Below are 22335 nucleotides of genomic sequence, written 5' to 3'. Positions count from 1 at the left end.
TTTTGAGACATTTTTTGTTGTAGATAATGTGGGGTGGGGGCAAGGTGGGGAGGGAGAGGGGAGAAAGTAGAGAAAGAGAAAGTTTGGAGGGAGACGAGCTATTTCCATAGCTATGAGATGGGGGAAGCAGGGGTCGGAGCAGATTGTATTTGAGACCTATATCCTAGTGGTGAATTTGTTCTTTTTCAGGGTTTACTCAGTTCCATGCAAAGCTGCTGTTGCTGATACGAACATGGTAATGCTTAAAAATCGCTGTGATATTGCATTAAGCTCGATAATGCTTAATAGGGTTCCTATGGCCTTCTTCAGGTATTCTGCATCTGAGCAGTGTAAATACATGAGAGGGAGGTGGTGGGGAGCAGCATGCCACCTCCATTGTTGTCTTGGTTGCTGTCTACAAGTGGGAGGGCAGACTTCTGAAACTAGAAGCTTCCTGTCCTTTTAGAGGCTCCCCGAGTGTTTTTAGACTTCTCATCTTTCCAGGGACCTAAAATGTACAGGAGGCTCTCCCTTCTATCTCACAAAAGACCACAAGAACAGTCCTTGATCCTGCCTGAAATCAGAAAAAAAACTACTGTACTTGTTGAATTGTCAGTGCCTTTTTATTCTAGGCAGCTAATTCTTTAACTATATTAAAGCTGGCTAACTTGGGAAAACCTGCATTTTACACTGCAGCTGTCCATGTGCAGCAAAGGCTAAGTGGTCTCGTTTCTCTTGCAAGCCACCTTTGGGGGGGATGTTTTGGGAGAGATGGAGAAAGGACGGCTTAAGCACTGCCACTGGCAATTGGTGTTGGGACCCCTATGGTGGTCAAAGCAGTACTCGTGCAAGGGAGAGGGGGACAGTCATGGCTTTGTAACGTATGTGGCTTGTTTCTTGTGTTCCCTAAACCATTAAGCAAGATATTTACAATTTATAGAGGGCTATCCATATTAGTTGCAGCAAAAACATCAGTGTCTTACGACGACACCTTGAAGATGAACAAATGTGGCTTAAGCTTTCATGTACTAAAGTCCACAGGTTATTAAGTTTTTCCTTTCTTTCTGAAAACAAGCAGAAAGGTTTCCTTTTTCTTTCCAAGTTACAGAAACCAGCTGATGACAAACTAAAGGAGTTTTGGATTGACTTCAATTTTGGAAGTGAGAGCATTACTTTCTACGTGGACAGCCTTGAGGTAAAAAGAAAAGAAAAAGATAATGAGCCCCTTTGCCCTTGGCTGCTCTTAGCTGTACTAAAATAACGGACACAATTTTACTTCAAATATCCTTTCAGGGTGGTCTTTGGGAGTCAGTGAGGTTGGCAAAGGAAGCGGTTAGTAGCTATCGTCTGACAGGTGAGACTCCTCATACGCTCAAAGGAAACATATGTGTAAACTGAGCTTGAGCGAATGGAGAGAAATCTTAGTTACTGTTGACAGGAAACAGACACTTGCTGTATGAATCCAGATGTGAAGCAGGAAGAGTGTTTTAGATTCTTAAGGTGTTTTGTGGGGAGACATGAGTGGCTTCAGATTCAAAAGAGCCTTTTCCTGGAATTTTCTTGCTCTGCTCCCCCTAGTTATCCCACTCTGTGTAGATGACAGGAGCGGCCATATTGCCATAGGCAAATAATGGTAACTTTTGACATGTAGGGAGAAGATAGCAGATACGAAAACACCATGAGGTTTTCTTGGGTTTGGAGAAAGGTTAAACCATTATTGCAGCTGCAATTGTTTTTGTGGTCTGCCTTTGTGGTGCCTTATTTATGCTGTTTGAACAAAGTGTTGGCATCTTCTAGAAAACATGCATTTTTCTTTTTTTCTAAAGAGGAAGGGGGAGAAAAGATTCTTAAAATGCTCTTGAAGGATCCCACGGCCATCAACAAAAAAGAAGTAAAAAAGATACAAATTCACTTTGATAGCCAGTTTGATGTGTTGACACAGCTCTTCAATGTAATGGGAAAGGATAAAGTGATGGCAAGTATTTCTCCCCCTCCCTTCATTTGACCTTTGTTCAGAACCCTTCTGTGGTCTTGAATTTTGTGTGTCATGTTGGTTCTCTTTATGGACGTTAATATAATAGCCAAGTGCTCAGGTCATTTGTTAAATAAGCACAACTAATACCTGCTCCATTTGCCTCATGTTATAAAGCATTGGCTGGTTGCTTAATAATAACAACAAAATTCAAGATTGGAAAGCTGCAGATTCTGAACTTGGCAGGCATTTTTTCATTTCCTACAACTTTTATCCATGAGCGAGTGCTTTTCCTGAATTAAACTCTGCTTTTCCAACAACTTAATTGGACAGATAGTGCTTGAACAAGATGACGATAACTGCAGTGGAGATCAGCCACAGCAAAGTACAATAGGTGAGTGTCTTTTGAATGCGCCAGTATTAGTATCCAAGTCAGATGTGATGCTTAATTGTAGCCTTCCTGGGTCCTCCGGTCATTTGATGCTAGATGTCTGGTACCCAAGGAGAGGGTGCTCTTCCTTGTGGCATCTTGTGGTTGTAATTCCAGGTGCATCGCAGTGAATATTTGCCTGCTGCCAACTGTGATTACTTTTTTGGTGCTGTGCAAAGTCGTCTTTATTTGCTCAGGCAATCAGCATGCTTTATAATAGCCAGTCAATTACGTGTGTCTTACAGATTTACTGATTTTAACTGTGGCTGTTGCTTCTGTGATTTGTACTGAATGCTTTTTTTGTTGCTGCTCATCACTCTGAGGAGTTTTGTACTGGAGGGCAGCCTGTAAATTTACTGATAGAGTCTTAACTGGTCTCAGCCATGTATGTACATGTCCTCAATCTTACCTTTTGCCATATCCTGTATATAAAGATCCCCATCTGTACAACAGCAGCAATTTTAGCCCCCCCCCCCAAAAAAGAGGACTCTTTCTAGGCCTTTCCCCCTTTTGTGTTGGTTTAATTTCACAACTGCCATGTGCTTCTTCCTTGCACTCTCTTGGCTATTGCTTCAGGAGACTTGAGTGTGGAAGCATCATTATTCTTTTTAATATTACACACACACACACACACACACACACACACACACACACACACACACTTATTGATATAAACACATACAGAATACAGCCCTTGTTTTTATCCATGACCGGAGTTCACTGAGATTGAGAAGACAGGGTTGCATTGCTTCCCCTTCGCCTTTCCACAGCTGGCATTCCAGAAGCATTCCTTTTTAGAGTTATGCCTCCCTATCTTCACAGGAAGAATTAAACAAAGGGTAAATTGAGATTTGGGTTGGGCTTTCCCTTGGTCTTGGCGCCACGCTTCATTTGCAGTAAGAGCCATCTCTCTTCCAGGGTATTGGGGTCAAGGGTGTTTTTTTAAACACATGGCTTGTGCAAATGTTTCTGATGAGAGAAATAGTTTGTGCATCCGAAGCATCCCAACTGAACATGCCCGACTGAGCCGGTTCTCTCAATAAAGAAGTCATTGACAAGTCAAGATGGACCATGGCAAAGAGGGGCCAAAAGTGAGGGGTCTATGTGTGTGGTTGGAGACTTCTTGTCTCTTCTGTTTACATCCTGAGTATGTTTACATCAGGGGCTGTATGGGTGGCACCAGAGCTAATCATGAAGAAAAAAAGTCTTGATCTGGAACAAATGCCTCCTTCCTTTAGTTTTCACCGGGCATAGGCAAACTCCGGCCCCCCAGATGTTTGGGACTACAATTCCCATCACCCCTAGCTAACAGGACTCATGGTCAGGGATGATGGGAATTGTAGTCCCAAACATCTGGAGGGCCAGAGTTTGCCTATGCCTGGTTTTCACCATAGCTGCCTCTTTAGAGCCTCGTTCAAGCCTATTCTGAGTTTGGTGGGGTTCATGTCAAGTATTTTTCTTCTTTACTACAAGTAACTAATAAAACTACAGTACTGGAAAGCAAGTGAAATTAATCTTTTGTGACCAGGGCTTTTTTTCTATCCAGAATGGAAGCCTCCCCTCCCCTCAGCTGAGCAGCCTCAACAAGCCTCTGGCTGGCGAGGAGACACCCAGAGCCCGAAGATTATCCTCTTTGAGCTCTGGGGTGGGTCTGCTGGGGAAAGTGCGTTCTGGCACCTTTTTTCTGGGGGGGGATAGCACTGTTTGAGACTATAGTGTGACATAGAATGTAGAACACACACACATATATGCATTGCACTTCATATAAATGGTAGACAGATGGGGTTGAGGCTTTTTCCCAACCAAACCATACAATTATGAAAATGTTTATATTCTTTCAAATTAAATGTGGCTACTTCTGATAGTTCTGAAACTGCATAGAAAGAGGGAAAGGCTTTTAAAAGCTGGGGGAAAGAAAGAGGAATTTTAAAATGGGAACTCTGGAAGGATGGTGAAATGGGGCAGCTTCTGGAGATATTGGGGTGTGTGGAATAAAATGCATTTGCACTCTTAGGCAACAGCATGCCCATGTTTGGCCTAGAAAATTCGTCTAGACTGCTGATTTTTTAATTATTATCATTTTTTTTTACAGTGGTAAGCAGACATGTGGAGAGTGGAAAAGATCTTGTGGGTTCAGATTCCTTACTGAATGTTTCAACATTACTGTCGGTCACAGCTACATCCGTGAGCATATTTGGGGACAACATTTGCCAGATGGGGTTGTCGCAGTTGCTGGGTGCCCAGCTTACTGTTATTTCCTTTGCTGCTGAATACAAGTGAATACAAAATGACATAGAGCCATGTGACATCATAGCTCAGTCAGCAGAGCATGAGACTCTTAATCTCAGGGTTGTGGGTTTGAGCTCCTTGTTGGGCAGAAAGATTCCTGCATTGCAGAGGGTTGGACTTAGATGACCCCCATGGTCTCTTCCAACTCTACAATTCTCTTATTCCGTTCTATGAAGTACCCATCAAAATCCAGTATCCCCAACCCTCATAATGTCCTCAACTGACAGCTGCTGTAAAATTGTCAACTCAGCAGCCATGTATGAATGAGAGAGGTGAAAAGGTGGGAACTGAGAAAATAAAGAAGGTGTTGGAAAAAGTTGCTGTGTGTCAGAAGAAGCACTGCAGTAGCTGAAGCAAGGTCACCTAAATGGGGTTGGAGTGTTACTGTCTGAAGAGTTACTTTAAAAGTTCCCAAAAAAGTACATTGCTGCAAAGAGGGTGGCAAAAAAACCCCCAATAGGATTTGTTGGGACAGATGGGGGAGGGAGGAGGATCTTGATAATTAATTCACTGTATATTTCAGAAAGTTGTTTGTTTGATATGCATTTGTATGCCTCAATTTTGCATGATGGTTCCTGAGATCAAGGAACAGGTTTTCAACTATGTTTGGATACAGTGGGAGCCATTTTGAAACAAGTCTATGGCCCGAACCTTTCAAAACGGTACTGATTTTTCCCCCGTTTCTTAGAATTCTTGAGCAAAGCCAGGTATGAACCTGCTAGTAGTATAATATTTGTTTATCCTGGTTAGCTTTCCCAGTAAGTCCATACAAATGCTACCGCACATCATTGTTTGGCCCTGTATATATGAAGGAATGTCTCTACCCCCATCGTCCAGTTCTGAGGGCCTTCTGATAGTTCCTTCACTGTGAGAAGTGCAGTTATAGGGAACCAGGCAGAGGGCCTTCTTGGTAGTGGCTCCCACTCTGGGGAACGCTCTCCTGTCAGATATCTCCTGTCAGATATATTAGTTTTCCTAAGAGATCTGAAAGCAGTCCTGTGTCGGGAAGTTTTTAATGTTCGATTATGTTTTTAAATCTGTTGGAAGCCGCCCAGAGTAGCCAGGGCAACCCAGTCAGATGGGTGAGGTACAAATAGTAGTAGTAGTACAGTCATACCTCGGGTTGCAGATGCTTCAGGTTGCGTTTTTTTGGGTTACGGACCGCCAGAACCCGGAAGTACTGGAACGGATTACTTCTGGGTTTCGGCAGTTGCACATGCGCAGAAGCGCCGAATCGCAACCCGCACGTGCACAGACGCGTTGCTGCGGGTTGTGAACGCTGTGGGTTGCGAACATGCATCCCACACGGATCACATTCACAACCCGAGCGTCCACTGTAATAGTTAATAATAATTAGTCAACGTTTAAATGCTTGTATTAGTTATTCATCACCTGAAAGAAGAAGAAAATCTTGTTATGTAGGACTTCCCTGATTTTGCCCAAAGGCAAGTCTGCTTAAAAGCCTGTTTCCATCTCTAGCCTGGAAAAATACATTTCTAACTGGTGTAAATATCTATTTTCTTACATCTCCCAAACAGACATTTATAAATGTCCTCTGTTGATGCTCATCCACTACCTTTTTCTTTCTAGCAGAAAACCATTGCTCCTGCAGATGCCCCTGCAACTAGAGAGAGTCAGCTGACAGGAAAACAAAATGACAGTCAAGGTCAGAATGGTTCTTGCTGTTTCCTGTTCCAAGGCTGCAATCCTAACCATGTCTACTCAGAAGTAAGTCCCGCTTAATTCAGTGGGGCTTGCTCCCAGATAAATGAGGTTAAGATTGCAGCCTGTGTATGATTACTTAACAAGAAGGTTATTATTTAAACCAGTAGGACTTGCTTCAGAAAGGAAATGAATTTAGGGTTGAGTTTCAGAGTTTATAAACTCTGCTGATTTAGTTTTCTCTCCCTTTTTCAACTGAAAGCTTCTGGTGATGTAGGTGCAGTTCCTGGAACAAATGCTTTGAAAACTCCTCCGCCATTGAACACAAGTGCATCGAAAGCCTCTCCGCTGAGTCGAAAGGATAGGGCTGTGTAAGTGCAGCCGTAGAGATCTCTATTAAAAGACCGTTTTCTTGTGGAATGTTCAGTTGTCTGACAGTCCATCTGACTGCTTTGCAGCTTCATCAGTTTCTACAGAAAGTGTCACAGGGGGTGGGGGGCAAATTTTTAGACCTGGGTTTGAACTTGTGCCTTGTACAGGAAAAATTACGAGGCATCTTAGCATGGTCACTCAGCTAACCTACTTCACGGGGATTGTAATAAAAAAGAATGTACATTTGTGTGTTGCCCTATTTGGAAGTCAATAACATTGGACCTAAGTACCGTATTTTTTGCTCTATCAGACTCACTTTTTCCCTCCTAAAAAGTAAGGGGAAATGTGTGTGCGTCTTATGGAGCAAATGCAGGCTGCGCAGCTATCCCAGAAGCCAGAACAGCAAGAGGGATTGCTGCTTTCGCTGCACAGCGATCCCTCTTGCTGTTCTGGCTTCTGGGATTCAGAATATTTTTTTTTCTTGTTTTCCTTCTCCAAAAACTAGGTCCGTCTTATGGTCTGGTGCATCTTATAGAGCGAAAAATACGGTATCTCTACTTCAGAGAAAAATCCCACTGAAACTGGCTAGACTTCCTTCCCAGCAAACTTGTGTTAGGACTGACATTTAAGCGATCTTTCCACAGATGCTATTTGGTTCTGTTGGCCTTGGGATGACAGCTCTGGCATATAATTCTTGCCTGTCATTCTTTCTGCTGCTTTTAGTGAGCCAAGCATTGAAGGCGAATCCCTTTTGCAAGGTATACAAGCATTTCCCGTAGACGTGGATTTAACACTGTCACCCGGTTGCAACAGTACGGATTTAGTGAAGGTAACTTGCATTTTTAAACTTGGTTTTCTTAGCAGGTTCCAAAGGTTTTAATTCTTTGCTTGTGTTCTGTTTCACTTGATTAGCTTATTGATTTTTTTACTTATTTAAGGGACTTGCACCTCACATTTTGACAGGTTTGCCGGGGGGGGGGGGGCTTAGCACTGCCAGTCATACAGTAAACGTGCAGTGGGCTGGAATGGAAGAAATTGTATATAATTGATTTCTGACAGTTAAAACACTGTTATTCCCTTTGATAATTGGCCCTACTTTTGCTCGGTAGTATTCTTTTTTCTAAATAGTAACTCAAGAGACTTACCTTTACCGGTGTGAGGTAATTGCTGTTGTTTCATTATACCCACTTTTAATTAAAACAAAGCAGACTAGGTTCCCATTCTTGAATTTGTGATTATCTGACTCTCCATGTTTCCTTTCCAGGATGCTCTGCTGGAGAAGACAAATGCAATCAGAAGTTCAGCCAGACAGATCACAGAGGCAAAGTAAGGAAGTTTTGTATGGTATGTTTTAAACCAGGGGTTGACAGCCTAAGGCCCATGGACCACAAGCAACCCAAGGGGGTCATTTAATCAGCCCATGGACCCCTGCCACCCGCTCAGTCGGCTCCCATGCACTGTGCTAAACCAGCGCAGAGCAGAGCAGGGACCGCCTTCCACGATGCTGGCCGGCTTCCCATTGGCCACAGGAAGCTCCTGCAGCCAATGGGAAGCTGCACACGCCGCCTCTGTGCCAGAAGGAGCGAGGGAAATAGCGTTTACGTGTGTGCGCGCGCACAGTCCGGCCCACCGTGGCGTCTGCGGGACCATGAACCGGCCCAAGCCACAAAAACTTTGCCGACCCTTGTTTTAAACAGTCGGGGCGAATATTTTAAGTTAACATCTTATCCATTGATTAAGGGCAAGTAATTCTGTTTCAAACATCCACAATACTCTGTTCATGGCAGAAGTATAATATTTTTAAAGTAGCTCCTAAGGATCAGAGGTTACCTTAACTTTTTTAATACGTTTCATGAGGTGATTTTTCATGTTCATTTCGCATGGTGACAAACTATCCATATTCGTTCTCTGTGAAATGAGAAGAAGTATTTTGCACATCAGAGAAACCCGCAGGAATCTGCCATGGCCTGGTATGAATGATACCAAGAAGCACTAAATTGGTATAAATCCCTATGTGACTGGCGTGGACTTTGGTAATCTTTGCTAATATGGTGCCCTAAGGGAGGCCAAAATCTGGCACAAACAAATGGATCTTCTCAGTTATGGATTGTCTCAATGCTGTGCCCTCTCAGCTCGGCGTCCTATGTGGGCAGTCCGCCCACACCACCCTAAATCTGGTGTTGACCATGTAAAAATGTAACACAATAAATGTCAGTCCATTGAGAAGCATAAGGGCAGGAACTGGGAGAGCCCATGCCTGCAAGCAGACAATTCCAGGTTGAATCTTTGACGCTTCCAGTTAAAACAAACTAGACAGCAGATGTTTTGGAAATCTTCCACCAGAAATCCTGGAGAACCGCTTCTGGTCAATCAAAGCAAGCCTGGACTAATAGTCTGCCCAATATGCAGCTTCTTGTTTTCCTAAGAGGCCATCATGCTGGGTACCTGAAATCAGCCATTGATTTGGAAAGCTATGGCTGCAGCTCCGTTGAGCTGCCCATCTTTGAATTTTCATAGCGGCTTTGAAAATGCATCCTGCTTTTAGGTTATTTTCACAGGAGTAAAAAGTTCTGTTTATCTGGAAATGTTCACTTTGCAGGAAGGATGCGTATGAATTTGAATACACGTCTGATCCTGCCACACATGAGATGGTGAGACACTTAAGTTGGAGAAATATTTTGAATAGAGTTTTTGGTGAACAAATTATATCGTGAATAGTTAATATAAATTGTGCCCTTCTCTTCCACCTTCCCCACACACCTAGTAGTTAGTGGTGTTTCACAGACATCCTGAATTTGGTGTGTTTTTTTAAAGAGAAAGATTTTATGCCCTAGGTACACTTGCTGGCAGTAGTAAATTAGAAATGAATTCATAGCTGAGACTTCAAACGCAGCCTTGGAGGAAATTTGGTGAGATCACTACAGGACCTAGTAGAATTATTGTGCTGGGGTTGGGAGTGTTTTTCATTTAAAAAAAACCAAACCCCCCAAAAAGCCTTGAATGTATTTTCAGTTGACTTTGTTTTCAGGTCTCTGAAATGAAGCAAAAAGTATTTGTCCAGAAGGCTGCTTTACCCAGGTATAGTTGGAATCTTGCACTGAAATTCTCTTGGGGCTGTTGTACAGATTTAATTATGAAAGTATATCCAGATGAGATGCTGGAAATGAGAAGCAAAATCAGAGAGATGCTGCCTGAGAAATGGAATTGAGTGGGGAATGAAAGACTTGAGAGTATTTTAGTTGTGATCCAGTTTGAGCGGTGTGGAATCTTCCAGTGAGAAGTAAGCCTTTGCTTACTTGAGGAGCTCTTGGTCACTGAAATTATGGGAAAGGGTTCTGGGGTGAGAGCCAACTCTGTGTTGTCATGACTGAATTAAATTTTGCTTGTGTTGTGACTTTATGACCTGCTGGCCAAGAGTGTGGCTCCGCCCCTTACAACCCACCACTGCTGCCGCTTAATGAATTCTGCTTGTTTGGGTCAGCCCTGGGAGGTAATAGTAACAACAACAACAACAACAACAACAACAACAACAACAACAACAACAACAACATATCCGATGAAAATAGGGGTGTCATTATATTATATTATATTATATTATATTATATTATATTATATTATATTATATTCCCTGCCCATCTGGCTGGGTTTCCTCAGCCACTCTGGGTGGCTTCCAGCTCATATAAAACATAAGTTTATAAAAAGATTAGATTTTACAGAGCAAGTGACTGGCCCAAGGTCTTCCAGTGATCTTCACGGCTAACCAAGGATGTGAATCTGGGAATCCCAGTCTGATGCTCTAACCTAGTGTTTCCCAAACTTGGGTCTCCAGCTGCTTTTGGACTACAGCCTCCATCACCCCTGACCATTGGTCTTCTTAACTAGGGTTGATGGGAGTTGTAGTCCAAAACCAGCTGGAGACCCAAGTTTGGGAAGCACTGCTCTAACCCGAGGGCCACTTTTCCCCTTAGCCATCACTGGCAGGCCAAAGTGGGTGTTGCAACCTCACACATCCACATGCATACCTCCTCAGCTCACCTCTTCCACTTACCAGTGACCGATCAGCTGAGGTGGGGATGCTTGTTTTGATGATGGGAGAGGACAGACCTCTCCACCCACTCAGCACTGGATTGCCTGCTTGGTTTTCTCTTTATTTTTGCTTGGTACTGCCGCAATCAAAGGTGTTTTGTGAGCATACAGGGGGCAGGGGAAAAAATTGCTTGGGAGCGCAGGATCAGGTCCAAGGCTGTGGCGTTGGCCACCCCTTCGCCCTTTCTGGCTCTCAACCAGGATATTTTAATGCCTGAAGGTAAAGTTGCTGTAATTAGCAGGGAAGTGTGGGCGGGAGCTGAGCTTGGGAGACTTCTAAAACTGTAGCCTTCAATATCTAAGTATGTGTAACTCGGGACTCTGCAGAGTCGTCCTAAATCCTTTGGAAGCATCTTCTGCCATCTCTTTAACATCCTGATTTTTGTGTTGTGCACAGGAGTTCCAGCAAAGGAGACCTTGAGCGGAGCAAGTCTAAGAGAAGACTGGTAACAAGGCCCATTCTTAAGTCTTCATGGGAATAGGGATATCAGAAATGGATGGGGCATAGTTGTCAGGCATCCAGAAAGAAATAGTAGTTCTTTAAATGTGTGATCAGCCGTGGGGCTTTTTGAGCACTTACTTGGCTTCTGAGTTGGAATCATTTATCATCATCATCATCATCATCACCTGGCTGGGCCTTCCCAGCCACTCTGGGTGGCTCCCAACAATATATTAAAAAACAGAATAAAACTTCAAACATTAAAAACTTCCCTAAACAGGGCTGCCTTCAGATGTCTTCTAAAAGTTAGATAGTTGTTTATTTCCTTGACATCTGGTAGGAGGGTGTTCCACAGGGCGGGCGCCACCACCGAGAAGTCCCTCTGCTTGGAAAGGTCCCCCCCTCCACCCTGTATTGTGAAACACTGTGTCTGAAACTAGAGTCGCTGGCATAACTTTTTTTTTTAAGCTAGTTCTGTGTTTAATGTTGATTTTGAGATGATTTATGCATTTAAAATGTGACATCCCCATTCTTTATTGCAAAAGATTGGTAGACTGAACTAACTTCTATCTTCACCTCTGTTTTTACAAGTCTGCCAGCTACAGGAATAATGTCCCTTCAGAGAGCAACCAAGAAACTCCAAGCAACGGTGAGAGTGAGAAAAGCTGGGTCCTTGACTCTCAGAAAAAGCTGGTGTCAAAATCTGCAGACTATACTCGGAAAAAGAAGAGGATCAGGAGCAAGTTAAAAGGTGAAAATGGGGTATACAGCACAAATTTGAATTAGCCACCTGATGCAGACTAAATGAGAGATGTAGCCAGATTCAGTTTTGGTTTGGAAATGAGCCCTGAAAACTTCAGCAAGACTTGCACCCAAGTAAATGTGGATGGGGCTATAGCCAGAGCCTGTAACGACAGATACTTGTGGCTCTCTAGGCTTCATATTATTCCCTGTCTGGGTGTGGCTAAAATACGAAAAGCAGGAAGAATGCAAAGTGTGACTTGAGAGTGTGTATAAATGCGACAGTTTGTGGATTGGTAGTTCGCGTTCTAGTTAGTGTTAGGGGGTTGGAGTGGGGAGACTGGTCTATTTCCTCTTTTTTTGGTTATAAAGGACTGTTGCATTTTGGGGTGGGGGGAACAGGGCTATCCAATCAATTTTGGGGTATGGAACAGGGCTGCCCAATCAAGGAAACTTCTGAAGCCATGGTTTCTTAAATAAGGTGCTTCCATTAGGCTTTACAGAGCATGCATCTATATAGAGAGTTGACCATAGAGTTGTAGAGTTGGAAGGGACCACGAGGGTCATCTAGTCGAAACCCCTGCAATGGAGGAATCTTTTGCCCAATGTGGGACTAGAACCCACAACCCTGAGATCAGGAGTCTCTTGCTCTATACTGGCTGAGCTATATGACGCACAGAAATAGGAAGCTGCCTTAGAGCTAGTCAGGCTATTGATTAATAACAATAAGAATAATTTTATTTATACCCTGCCTATCTGGCTGGGTTGTTCCAGCCTCTCTGGGCAGCTTCCAACACATTTACAAACATAATAAAACATCGAACAGTAACAACCTGATGCAAGATTTTAAAAGTCGCAATAACTTTAAAATAAACAACTTACATCAAACAAAGCAACATTCAACAATCCATCGGAATCTAATAGTAAATAGTAAAATTAAACATCAGCAAATAATAATGAAACAGCTCAATAATCTAGCTCAAGATGTCCTACATTTTAGGGCTTTAAGTCTGGGACCTTGTTATGTACTGAGTTGAATAGGATCCAAAAGGCAGCAGTCTGATTGGTCCTAGAACAATAGGATTCAGAATGCAGCAGTCTGATTGGTCCTAGAACAATGCAGCAGTATGATTGGTGTGCAGGAGCCACCCAACCCAGCTCCAGATGGAAGTGAATCTACAACCTGATTGGCCTACAGGAGAATTCCAGAATTAGCCAGTCACGTGCAGCCCCTTGTGTAAATAATGCATATAAAGCAGATACTTTGGGGGGAACTTTCATTCCTCCTCACCAACTATGAGCTGAATAAAGAGCATGAAATCCACTCTCGACTCGGAGTATATTTCAGACCTTCTACATGCAAAGCAGATGCGCTCACCACTGAGCTACGGCCCTCTATGGCTGGTAGATGCCCGTCTCATTTGCAAACTTCCAAGTTTTTCCTTCTGAAGAAAGATACTGCACTAGCTAGAGCATCTATAGAGCATGGTGGTGATAGCTAGTGAAAGTTCAGCGGCCGGTGTTATATGTGTGGATGCGAAGAGATGTGTCTGCTGCCGTGGAGTTGCAGTCACATGACGGTGGCGCAATGTGCCTTGTGGATTGATGTGAGGCTGGGTTGCTGCATGTTAAGTTCTCTTTTGCTGAGGCAGCAAAGCATACAACTACCTTGAAGTCAACGTATTTTTCAAACTAGCTGAGTGGTTTATATGTTTTGTGTGCCGCAAAATGAAGTAACATCCTTTCCTTGTCCATGTGGTTTTTTTTTTGTGTGTGTGTGTGTGTGTGTGTTTTTGCTTATCTTTCACAAAGCTCAACCGCTTTTAATCTAGCACTAACGATCTCTGAAATTACCCAAGAATGCTGAGGTTCTTCAGTTATTGAAATATAGTGGTACCTCGGGTTAAGTACTTAATTCATTCCGGAGGTCCGTTCTTAACCTGAAACTGTTCTTAACCTGAAGCACCACTTTAGCTAATGGGGCCTCCTGCTACCACCGCACCGCCAGAGCACAATTTCTGTTCTCATCCTGAAGCAAAGTTCTTAACCCCAAGATACTATTTCTGGGTTTGCGGAGTCTGTAACCTGAAGCGTATGTAACCTGAAGTGTATGTAACCTGAGGTACCACTGTATATGAAGCCTTAATCGGCAAGAGCCATTCATAAGTATTATTTCTAGTTTGTTAACTTTAGCAGATTAGAAAAGCTATCTTGCGTTTCCACTGTTCTTAATGAATACCTTTTGTCTGCCCCTCCCCCACTTAGTATTGCCACTGTCTTCTCCAAGTAGTGGCAGCGATCACCGTGGAAAGAAGGTAAGGAAATGCTCAATTCTAATATTTATATTTTTTTATTGAGACCAGGCTCTTGCAGTGTCAGTAAGCCTATCATTCCTGAATCATCTAGATCTGCTTACATAAGAAAATCTTCATGTGCCGCTTCCGATTCTTAGAAATAATATGGCTGAATTTTAATCAAACTTAAAGGGATAGCAAAGATTCTCAGTCACAAGTCTATAACTCATCCATGTATCCCAGTGACAAAACGCATCCTCACAGTGACATTTAACTTGAATTCTTTCTTACTACTGCAGAAGCTGCCTTTATTCTATTGGTCTGCCTCGCTCAGTATTGTTTAAGCAGATTATCTCCCTAGAGTTTGAAATGGGAATCAATCCCAGCCCTGGTGAATCTGGAACCTTTTGCATAAAAACTATCTGCTCCACTGGTGAGCTCTGCGACCTTCCCAGTAGAGTATGTTTCATGAGCTACATGGGTAGATAACTTTAGTTTCTTGGGTTGCACATTCAATACTCTGCTGCTAGACCTTTCTCCCATAGTAGACTTGATGCCTTTGCCTTCTCTTCCAGGTGGGGAGTTCACCGAGGGGGGAGCAAAGGATGGAGCCAAGCACAGAGCTGTATGACTTTGCCGCAATGCAGCCACCAATGGTTTCCTCAACCCCTTTATCGCATGTTAGACACAGTAGGTGGTTCCCCGTAATATACCATATATCTCTGTGATTCTCAGGCTTTTGTTTTGAGAGGAAAAGATCAGCCAGTGGATCTCTGGAAAGCATAAGCTTCGTTCTATATCCTCTCTTAGTAGTTCTTGCCTTGATTGAGAGCTGAGTCCTTATCAGTCACTGCAGCGTCATCGCAACTTATGGGGGGGTCACGTTCCGGGGGTTTGCACGTTACAGCAAAATTGCATTAAGTCAGGACAACTTCCAGGACTGGCCCTGTGCAACCATCCCTACCTGACTGAAGCCAGCATGCTGAGTGGGCCTTTGCCCCCAGACCAAAACACTGAGTTTTTAAGCCCTCCATCTTGCTTACTGGGCTCTGGCGAGGTTGCATATGAGCTCTGCAAGCTCTTGGGAGGCTCCCACAAGATCTCGCAGGGCTGTCTGAGATCCCACAAAATCTCTGTGGAGTTCCCCAGAGCCCGGAAAGTGAGGCAAAGGCAGAAAAACCTTGTGCGGAAATAGCTTTTTAGGCCCCTTTAGGCTCCCTTGCAGCCTTGGCAAGGAGCTATATTGGCACCCACTCTGTCCTTTGGCAACCGCCAGCTCTCTTTGCCTTTCTTCTTGCACCCCACCCCATTGGGCTTGGGCCCTTGGCAGGGGCCAACCTGGCTAGTCCCTAGGGATGCTGCTGAGTGTGGAGTGGTAACGACTGAAGGGGGCCTGTATTCACTTGAATGCAGTGAAGTCTCTCAACAGTGGGGAAAGCCCATGCCATGGCAACCCTCAGTCGCTAAGAATTGTACCTCCTCCTTCATCTGCATAGCACAATCTGAAAATCTGTTTCTAAGGCCTGTTTCTCAGAACAGATGAGCTGGCAAGCCTATGTCTGGACTGTACCACTTGGATTAACTGGACTGTACCACAGTGGAATAACAACAGCAACAACAACAACATTTGTATGCCACCCATTTGACTGGGCTGCCCCACTCTGGGCGGCTCCCAACAGAATTCTAAAAACATGATAAAATACCAAACATGAAAAACTTCGCTAAACAGGGCTGCCTTCAGGTGTCTTCTAAAAGTCAGTTGTTTATTTCCTTGATATCTGATGGGAGGGCATTCCACAGGGCGGGCACCACTACTGAGAAGGCCCTCTGCCTGGTTCCCTATAACTTTGCTTCTCACAAGGCCATTTCGAGCTTTAAAGGTCAGCACCTGAATTGTGCTCGGAAACATACTGGGAGCCAATGTAGATCCTTTAAGACCGGTGTTATAGGGTCCCAGTGGCCACTCCCAGTCACCAGTCTAGCAGCCACATCCTGGATTAGTTGTAGTTTCTGAGTCACCTTCAAAGGTGGAATACTTTCTCCATACATAAAAATAAAAAATCCCTGCAGATAGTAAATAGCATGTCAAGGAGAAGAGTTGTAGTCTAGCCTTCTTGGCATATTAGTTTCCTATTATTGTATTGTTTTATTCAGTTGTGGGGGAAACAACATTCCATCCTACAAGTCCCCCCTTGCTTGATTGGACCCTGACTCTCAATCTCTAGTTTGTGGATTTGAGCCCCACATTGAGCAAAAAGATTCCTGCATTGCAGAGGGGGTGGGACTAGATAAGCCTTGTGATCCCTTCTAAAACTACGATTCGGTGATTCTTCTCCCCACCTCAGTAGTGCAAAGTTCTACGTGGTTAAAGGTTTGTCACCTCATCCACAGTTTGGGAGGCTGTGGTCTCAGCAAAATGTGACAGAATGGGGGGGGGAGATTTGGGTAGTGGCTTGTCTGTCCAGATATACAGACTTCTAGGTAGATGGAGCAGCACTTCTCATTGATGCTTTTATGCTGTTGTGTTTTGGTGAGATTCTGTGGACTTCAAGGACCTGCAGATGTGTCTCACAGATTAATTGCTTCTTTTTAGATGACTTGGAAATGGCGGACGACACTTTGCCGAGTCACCTTTCGCCCAATAGCTCAGAAGCTGGAGCGAGCAAGGTACAGTTCCCGAATGTGTGGGTGACGTATTTGTGATATTTCACCTGTTCGCACATGAAATATAATAAAGCTGTGTGTGGAAACAGAAACGCTGCACTTGTTATTTGCAAACAGACAAACAGGGAGCCGCAGAAACCAGAAAGAATGCAAAAAGGAAGAAACTTGATCTCAGAAGTGCTCGCCAGACAGATTTATTGCAGCTCAGCATGTTTCGAAACCCAGCTTTCTTCTTTGGGAACAATCTTAAACTTCATTCAATTCTGTAGGGTAGCTGGAACAACATGAATGGCTGCTGCTGTCTTCCTGGCATCATGGTAGCACTATTTGCCAGATAAGCAATATGCAGACAAGCTGCAGAATTTGAAGAAAGATTTCAGATTGCTCCTGAAGAATGCACTCATGTCCCCAAATGGGCTGAATGAAAATGAGTTTCTCTCTGCTTTGCACTATCTCTGACTTTGTAATTCCCAGTAGTAATACAGTCGTACCTTGGTTTTCAAACAGCTTAGTTCTCAAATGTTTTGGCTCCCAAATGCCACAAACCCAGAAGTGAGTGTTCTGGTTTGCAAACTATTTTTGGAAGATGAATGTCCGACGGAGCTTCTGCGGCTTCCTGTTGGCTGCAGGAGCTTTGGAAGTCAAACGTTTGACGTGCAAGGTACAACTGTATGGAGATATCATATGCCCTTTTTAATCAACGTATTTTTCGCTCTATGAGACACACTTTTTCCCTCCTAAAAAGTATGGGGAAATGTGTGTGCGTCTTATGGAGCGAATGCAGGCTGTGCAGCTATCACTGAAGCCAGAACAGCAAGAGGGATTGCTGCGCAGCGATCCCTCTTGCTGATCTGGTTTCTGGGATAGCCACGCAAAGCCTCTTCAGGGCAGCGAGAGTGTTGCTTTCGCTGAAGCCAGAACAGCAAGAGGGATTGCTGTGCAGCAATCCTTCTTGCTGTTCTGGCTTCTGGAATTCAGAATATTTTTTTTCTTGTTTTCCTCCTAAAAAAACTAGGTGCGTCTTATGGTCGGGTGTGTCTGATAGAGCGAAAAATATGGTACATACTGCAGTTGCCGTATTGTCTTGCTTTTGCTCTTCTTAGAAACATGAAGCTGCTTCTAGTACTCTGCCCATGGAAGACAAAGTCTCCAAATCCAAGCGGAAGTTTTCAGGTAGAGGAAGGGTCTCCAACCCCGCCCCCGGCATTTGCAGTATCCTAAGCCCAGGGATATGAGCAGCCGCCATTATTGCAAGGCAAATAATAATAATAATTTATTATTTATACCCCGCCCATCTGGCTGGGTTTTCCCAGCCACTCTGGGCAGCTCCCAACAGAACACTAAAAACAGAACAAAACTACAAACATTAAAAACTTCCCTAAAAAGGGCTGCCTTCAGATGTCTTCTAAAAGTTGGATAGTTGTTTATTTCTTTGACATCTGGTGGGAGGGCGTTCCACAGGGTGGGCACCACTACCAAGAACCACTCTGCCTGGTTCCCTGTAACCTCACAGTGAGGGAACCGCCAGAAGGCCCTCTGTGCTGGACCTCAGTGTCCGGGCTGATCGATGGGGGTGGAGATGCTTCCTGGTGGTGAAAGTTTGGAATCTCATCGTGGTATGGACCTAAGTTTGCTTTAACAGAGAAGTTTCACTGAAGTTCCTTGGGACTTAATTCAAGGAGAATGCATGTTAGCATTTGTCTGTCAGCAAGCAAAGCCTTATAAGAACCTCCGGCAACAAAGAAATGGGTTTGGGATTCTGTCTTTGCTAGATTTGTCTGCTGGTACCAGTGGAAAGTGCTCAAAGCTCACCAGGAGGCAGCCCAGGGATGAGTGCTCCCCTACCATTCCTTTTGTGCCAAGAAAACTCTTCAACTCCCCAGAGATGGAAGAGGAGACTCGGGAAGGTGACTAGTTTTAAACAGAAACCAGCAAGCCTTTGCTGCAGCTGTACTGAATTGAATTCCTTTCACATTTCCTAATTCCCCTACTTCCTGTGTTTTGTTGACAGTGAAGATCTACCTGTGTTTTCCAGAACATTCCACTGCAGAGGTTTCTCCTTTGTTTTCATAGTAACTCTGGCTTCTAGCAGCCATTGATGCTGATGCTTTTTTAATGTACTCTGTGATTGGCTTTTATTACCAGTTGCTCTCTGGAAAGGTGGCCAAGCTAGATTTGATGTGCTGTGTGGTTTCTCTCTCTCTCTCTCTCTCTCTCTCTCTCTCTCTCTCTCTGTGTGTGTGTGTGTGTGTGTGTGAGAGAGAGAGAGAGAGAGAGAGAGAGAGTGTTATTTAACTAAATTTATATCTTGCCCCTCCTCCTAAAGAAGCCCAGGACAGCAAAACACATTGAATTGCTTCCAGAGTATTCCTTTAAAAAATGCTGCAGTTTAGTAGTGATTTCCCCAAGATACTGAGCATACACAAAGTTCTTATATTGTGTGTGTGTGTGGTGTCTTTCTTGCAGGCCATAATTTAGAAGAGTTAGAGGAAGATGTATTTTTCTCCAAAATACTTGAGGAAGGAGCTGGTGATTCGGAGGTCATTGCTGCGTTTGAAAGCTTCACACACGTATTGAAGAAAACGTTTTGGGTAACTAATAATTTGCAACATCATGCTTATTTTAAGTGCACCACGAGTTGCTTACAGACTGGCATGAATATTTCAACATGTATCTTCACCGGCTCCAAGTATTTTACCCATTCTAATTTGCTGGCATTGTGACTAGTCTAGGTACAAGAGGACGGCGATTTATACCCAAAATGTTCTGAGGACATCTGAACGGCATATTTTGGCATTATTGAATCAGATTCATCAGGGCCGGTACGTGGCATCCATCAAATAACTGTGTGGCATCTCTTCTGCACTATGGTAATTGCTGTCAAAAGCCTCAAGTCTTATCATGCATGTGACTTGTTCTTAGTACAATTGCAGGAGGTTTGCAAGAAGAGACTGCTGTACAGTGTTGTTCACTTGAAGTGAAGATGATTATTCTTTTTTGTACAGAGGTTTTCCTAGAGCTAATGAAGCAGGCTTGGGAGCAATGTTATCTAAGCTGCTTCCTCCCTTATCTCAGTCAATGAAAACTGTTTTCCAGCTTGTGTCTTGCATTTTATTAGGCTTGCTTTACTAATCCAGCCCAAGAGGTGTCTATCAGGGAGTCACAATGTCGAAGGACCTAGCTGCAAGCCAGCTGCATGATGTAGTAGATGGTTCTCCTTATACTGTTTTCCATGTTGTGTTTGCATCTTTCCCCCCAGCTCTGTCAATTCGCATTAGTGAGATGAGTGTCAAATGCTGCTTTCCTGAAACGGTAAAATGACTTATGTTTGTCCGCAACAGGCTGAATGAACTGGAACACTTCCACAAGACAGTTACCCAGGAACTTGCCAATCTCGAGAAGAGAACTCGGTTTCTCTCTAACCTTGAGAAGGATACTTTGGTGTGTGTATTTCTTTTCCATTTTATTTGTTGTCTGTGGATTGATTTAACGACTCACCTTGAGAACGTTTGTTTCAGGAATTTTGGACTAAGCAATCCAACAAACTCAACAGCAAAATGAACAATTTTTGTATTCGTCAAATGCAGAGGTATTTATCATCTTGTTGTCTGTCCAAAGTACACCGCTCAAAAAATTGTGCACTCTTTTCCTCCGTCTGTTGGGCTTGCTATCTTCTGGGTACTTTAGCACATGGACCTCCACATCACTGACGGTGTCTCCAAATGGCACAGCTGGAAGAAGCAAGCCCAGTTGACTGGGTGTTCCTTCTACTGTACTTTTCTTTTCACACAGCCACCCTGGAGTGAGTGGGTGGGTGGGTGTATATCTGCTCATGCTTTTCCAGATTATTTTATTTGAACAAATATGTGCTTCTGCTGCCAGGGACATTGGATTCCCCCCGGCAATTCTCAAAGCCACAATAAATTGTAAGTGTGGAGAAGCTGAATGCCCCTCCTCCAACAAGTCTGCAGCCCAACTCCTGTGTAAAATGTAAATGTCAATTTCCTTATCTGTCACCACAATTTCAAAAGGCATTTATGAAAAATAATATAATGGCATTAAAAAAACAACAACACAGCCCATGCAGAACCAGTAATCCACAGAACATTCACTGAACCTTGGCTTCCTGGCTCCTGTTTTTATTTTGTAAAAATTTTAAAAAGACGAATAATAATGGTGATGCTAAGGGCCAAGTTGTGTCTTACATGAAATGCTTCTTTAGTTTTGCTTGTGCATGTGGTTTGGGGTGTCGTTTTCTTTCTTTTTAAAAATAACAGCCATGGTGCCACCCCCCCCCCCCCAGTTTGGATTGAGGCTTGTGTAGGGGCTAGTTCTGTAGTTCCGTCCCCATCTCTGTTTCTTTCATGGTTAGGACTTTGTGGCTGGAGGAGGAGGTTAAACCTTCCCTGATCTCCAAAATCCATGTGGCCACTGTATTCTTGGTTGAGGATCTCATCCTTGCATTCATGGATAAACTGTTGGGAAAGGAGACTCCACCAGAGAAGAAAGTTTAGGGTCAATCAGGCTGAAATGTTTGGGCCACTTAATGTAGTGGGTGCAGTGTTCAACAGCCCGTCACTGTCTTAGATGTCAGGATTGCCCATCCCAGGCTACAGCTGTTGTCATACAAAGAGCTGCCTTAATTCTATTGGCAACCAAAGTCATCAGGCAGCATCCATGAGCTGTGGAAGAGCTGTGTTTCCCCCCCCCCTCTCTCTCTCTCTCTCTTTCCTGCTCGCTTCGGCCTTCACCCTGAGTTTTGACTGCAGCTTGGGGGAGCATGAGCAGTAACTTTAGCTGCACCAAATTCAACTATACCCATTTTGGTTTCTTTCATAGGATACAGTCCATGGATTCAGAGCTAGAGGGAGCAGCAAAGAACCTGGAGGACGCAGCCCCAAATGGAAAGGTAAGGGCTGTCGCTGGGCAGATTGCCACACATTGCATACTGAACAGCAGGTGTGAGTCTTAGGAACTACAAGGAGAAGCAAAGGCTCTTATTGAGCAGGCAAGATGGCAGTTCTTTATCTAACTATTTAACACCTTCATTTATAGTCAGTACATCTCTGAGCCAAACCATGCCTTGGGACAAATCCACAGGCTTCCTGAGAGGAGGTGGCGGCTGCTTTGGTATAAACTGTGGCTTGCTTTGGCCATGCCATCTAAAGCTTGGCTTCAGACTGATCGCAGCCTGTAACCAAGGTTTAGTCCTGGTGTAGTTAATAGGTTGGATGTAAGTTTGAGAGTACTACTATTTCCTTATCCCTTTCCATAAAGGGTTTGCCGCGGCCATTTTTTGTAGAACGGGGCTTCCCGCAGTCATAATGGCTTTTGTCTGTTCCTGTGATTTGTTGGTCCCAAATGTATGAAAATACTTAGGGTGGTAATCAGTGGCAGTGGGACTCAG

General features: G+C 43.8%; 1 protein-coding gene across 1 annotated transcript in view; it reads left to right on the top strand.

The window, feature by feature from the left end:
- Nucleotides 1–22335, top strand: part of SYCP2L (synaptonemal complex protein 2 like) — a gene marked incomplete at its 5' end in the record, with an annotated part of 32285 nt that overhangs the window by 9575 nt on the left and 375 nt on the right. The window contains 21 exons of the mRNA XM_083518411.1: nt 190–235; nt 1082–1174; nt 1273–1333; nt 1806–1958; nt 5359–5377; nt 7428–7533; nt 7969–8030; nt 9304–9355; nt 9733–9782; nt 11188–11236; nt 11821–11980; nt 14236–14285; nt 14840–14954; nt 16858–16931; nt 18032–18101; nt 18701–18835; nt 19395–19519; nt 19656–19750; nt 20270–20369; nt 20447–20517; nt 21768–21837. Coding sequence (XP_083374537.1) covers nt 190–235; nt 1082–1174; nt 1273–1333; nt 1806–1958; nt 5359–5377; nt 7428–7533; nt 7969–8030; nt 9304–9355; nt 9733–9782; nt 11188–11236; nt 11821–11980; nt 14236–14285; nt 14840–14954; nt 16858–16931; nt 18032–18101; nt 18701–18835; nt 19395–19519; nt 19656–19750; nt 20270–20369; nt 20447–20517; nt 21768–21837 — 1756 coding nt within the window. The remainder of the gene's footprint in view (nt 1–189; nt 236–1081; nt 1175–1272; nt 1334–1805; nt 1959–5358; nt 5378–7427; nt 7534–7968; nt 8031–9303; nt 9356–9732; nt 9783–11187; nt 11237–11820; nt 11981–14235; nt 14286–14839; nt 14955–16857; nt 16932–18031; nt 18102–18700; nt 18836–19394; nt 19520–19655; nt 19751–20269; nt 20370–20446; nt 20518–21767; nt 21838–22335) is intronic.

The sequence above is a fragment of the Podarcis liolepis genome (assembly GCF_965112155.1).
Source record: "Podarcis liolepis genome assembly, chromosome: 8".
Taxonomy (NCBI): Eukaryota; Metazoa; Chordata; class Lepidosauria; order Squamata; family Lacertidae; genus Podarcis; species Podarcis liolepis.
The sequence above is the reverse complement of the archived record's forward strand: the minus strand, read 5'-3'. Positions and strand labels throughout refer to the sequence as shown.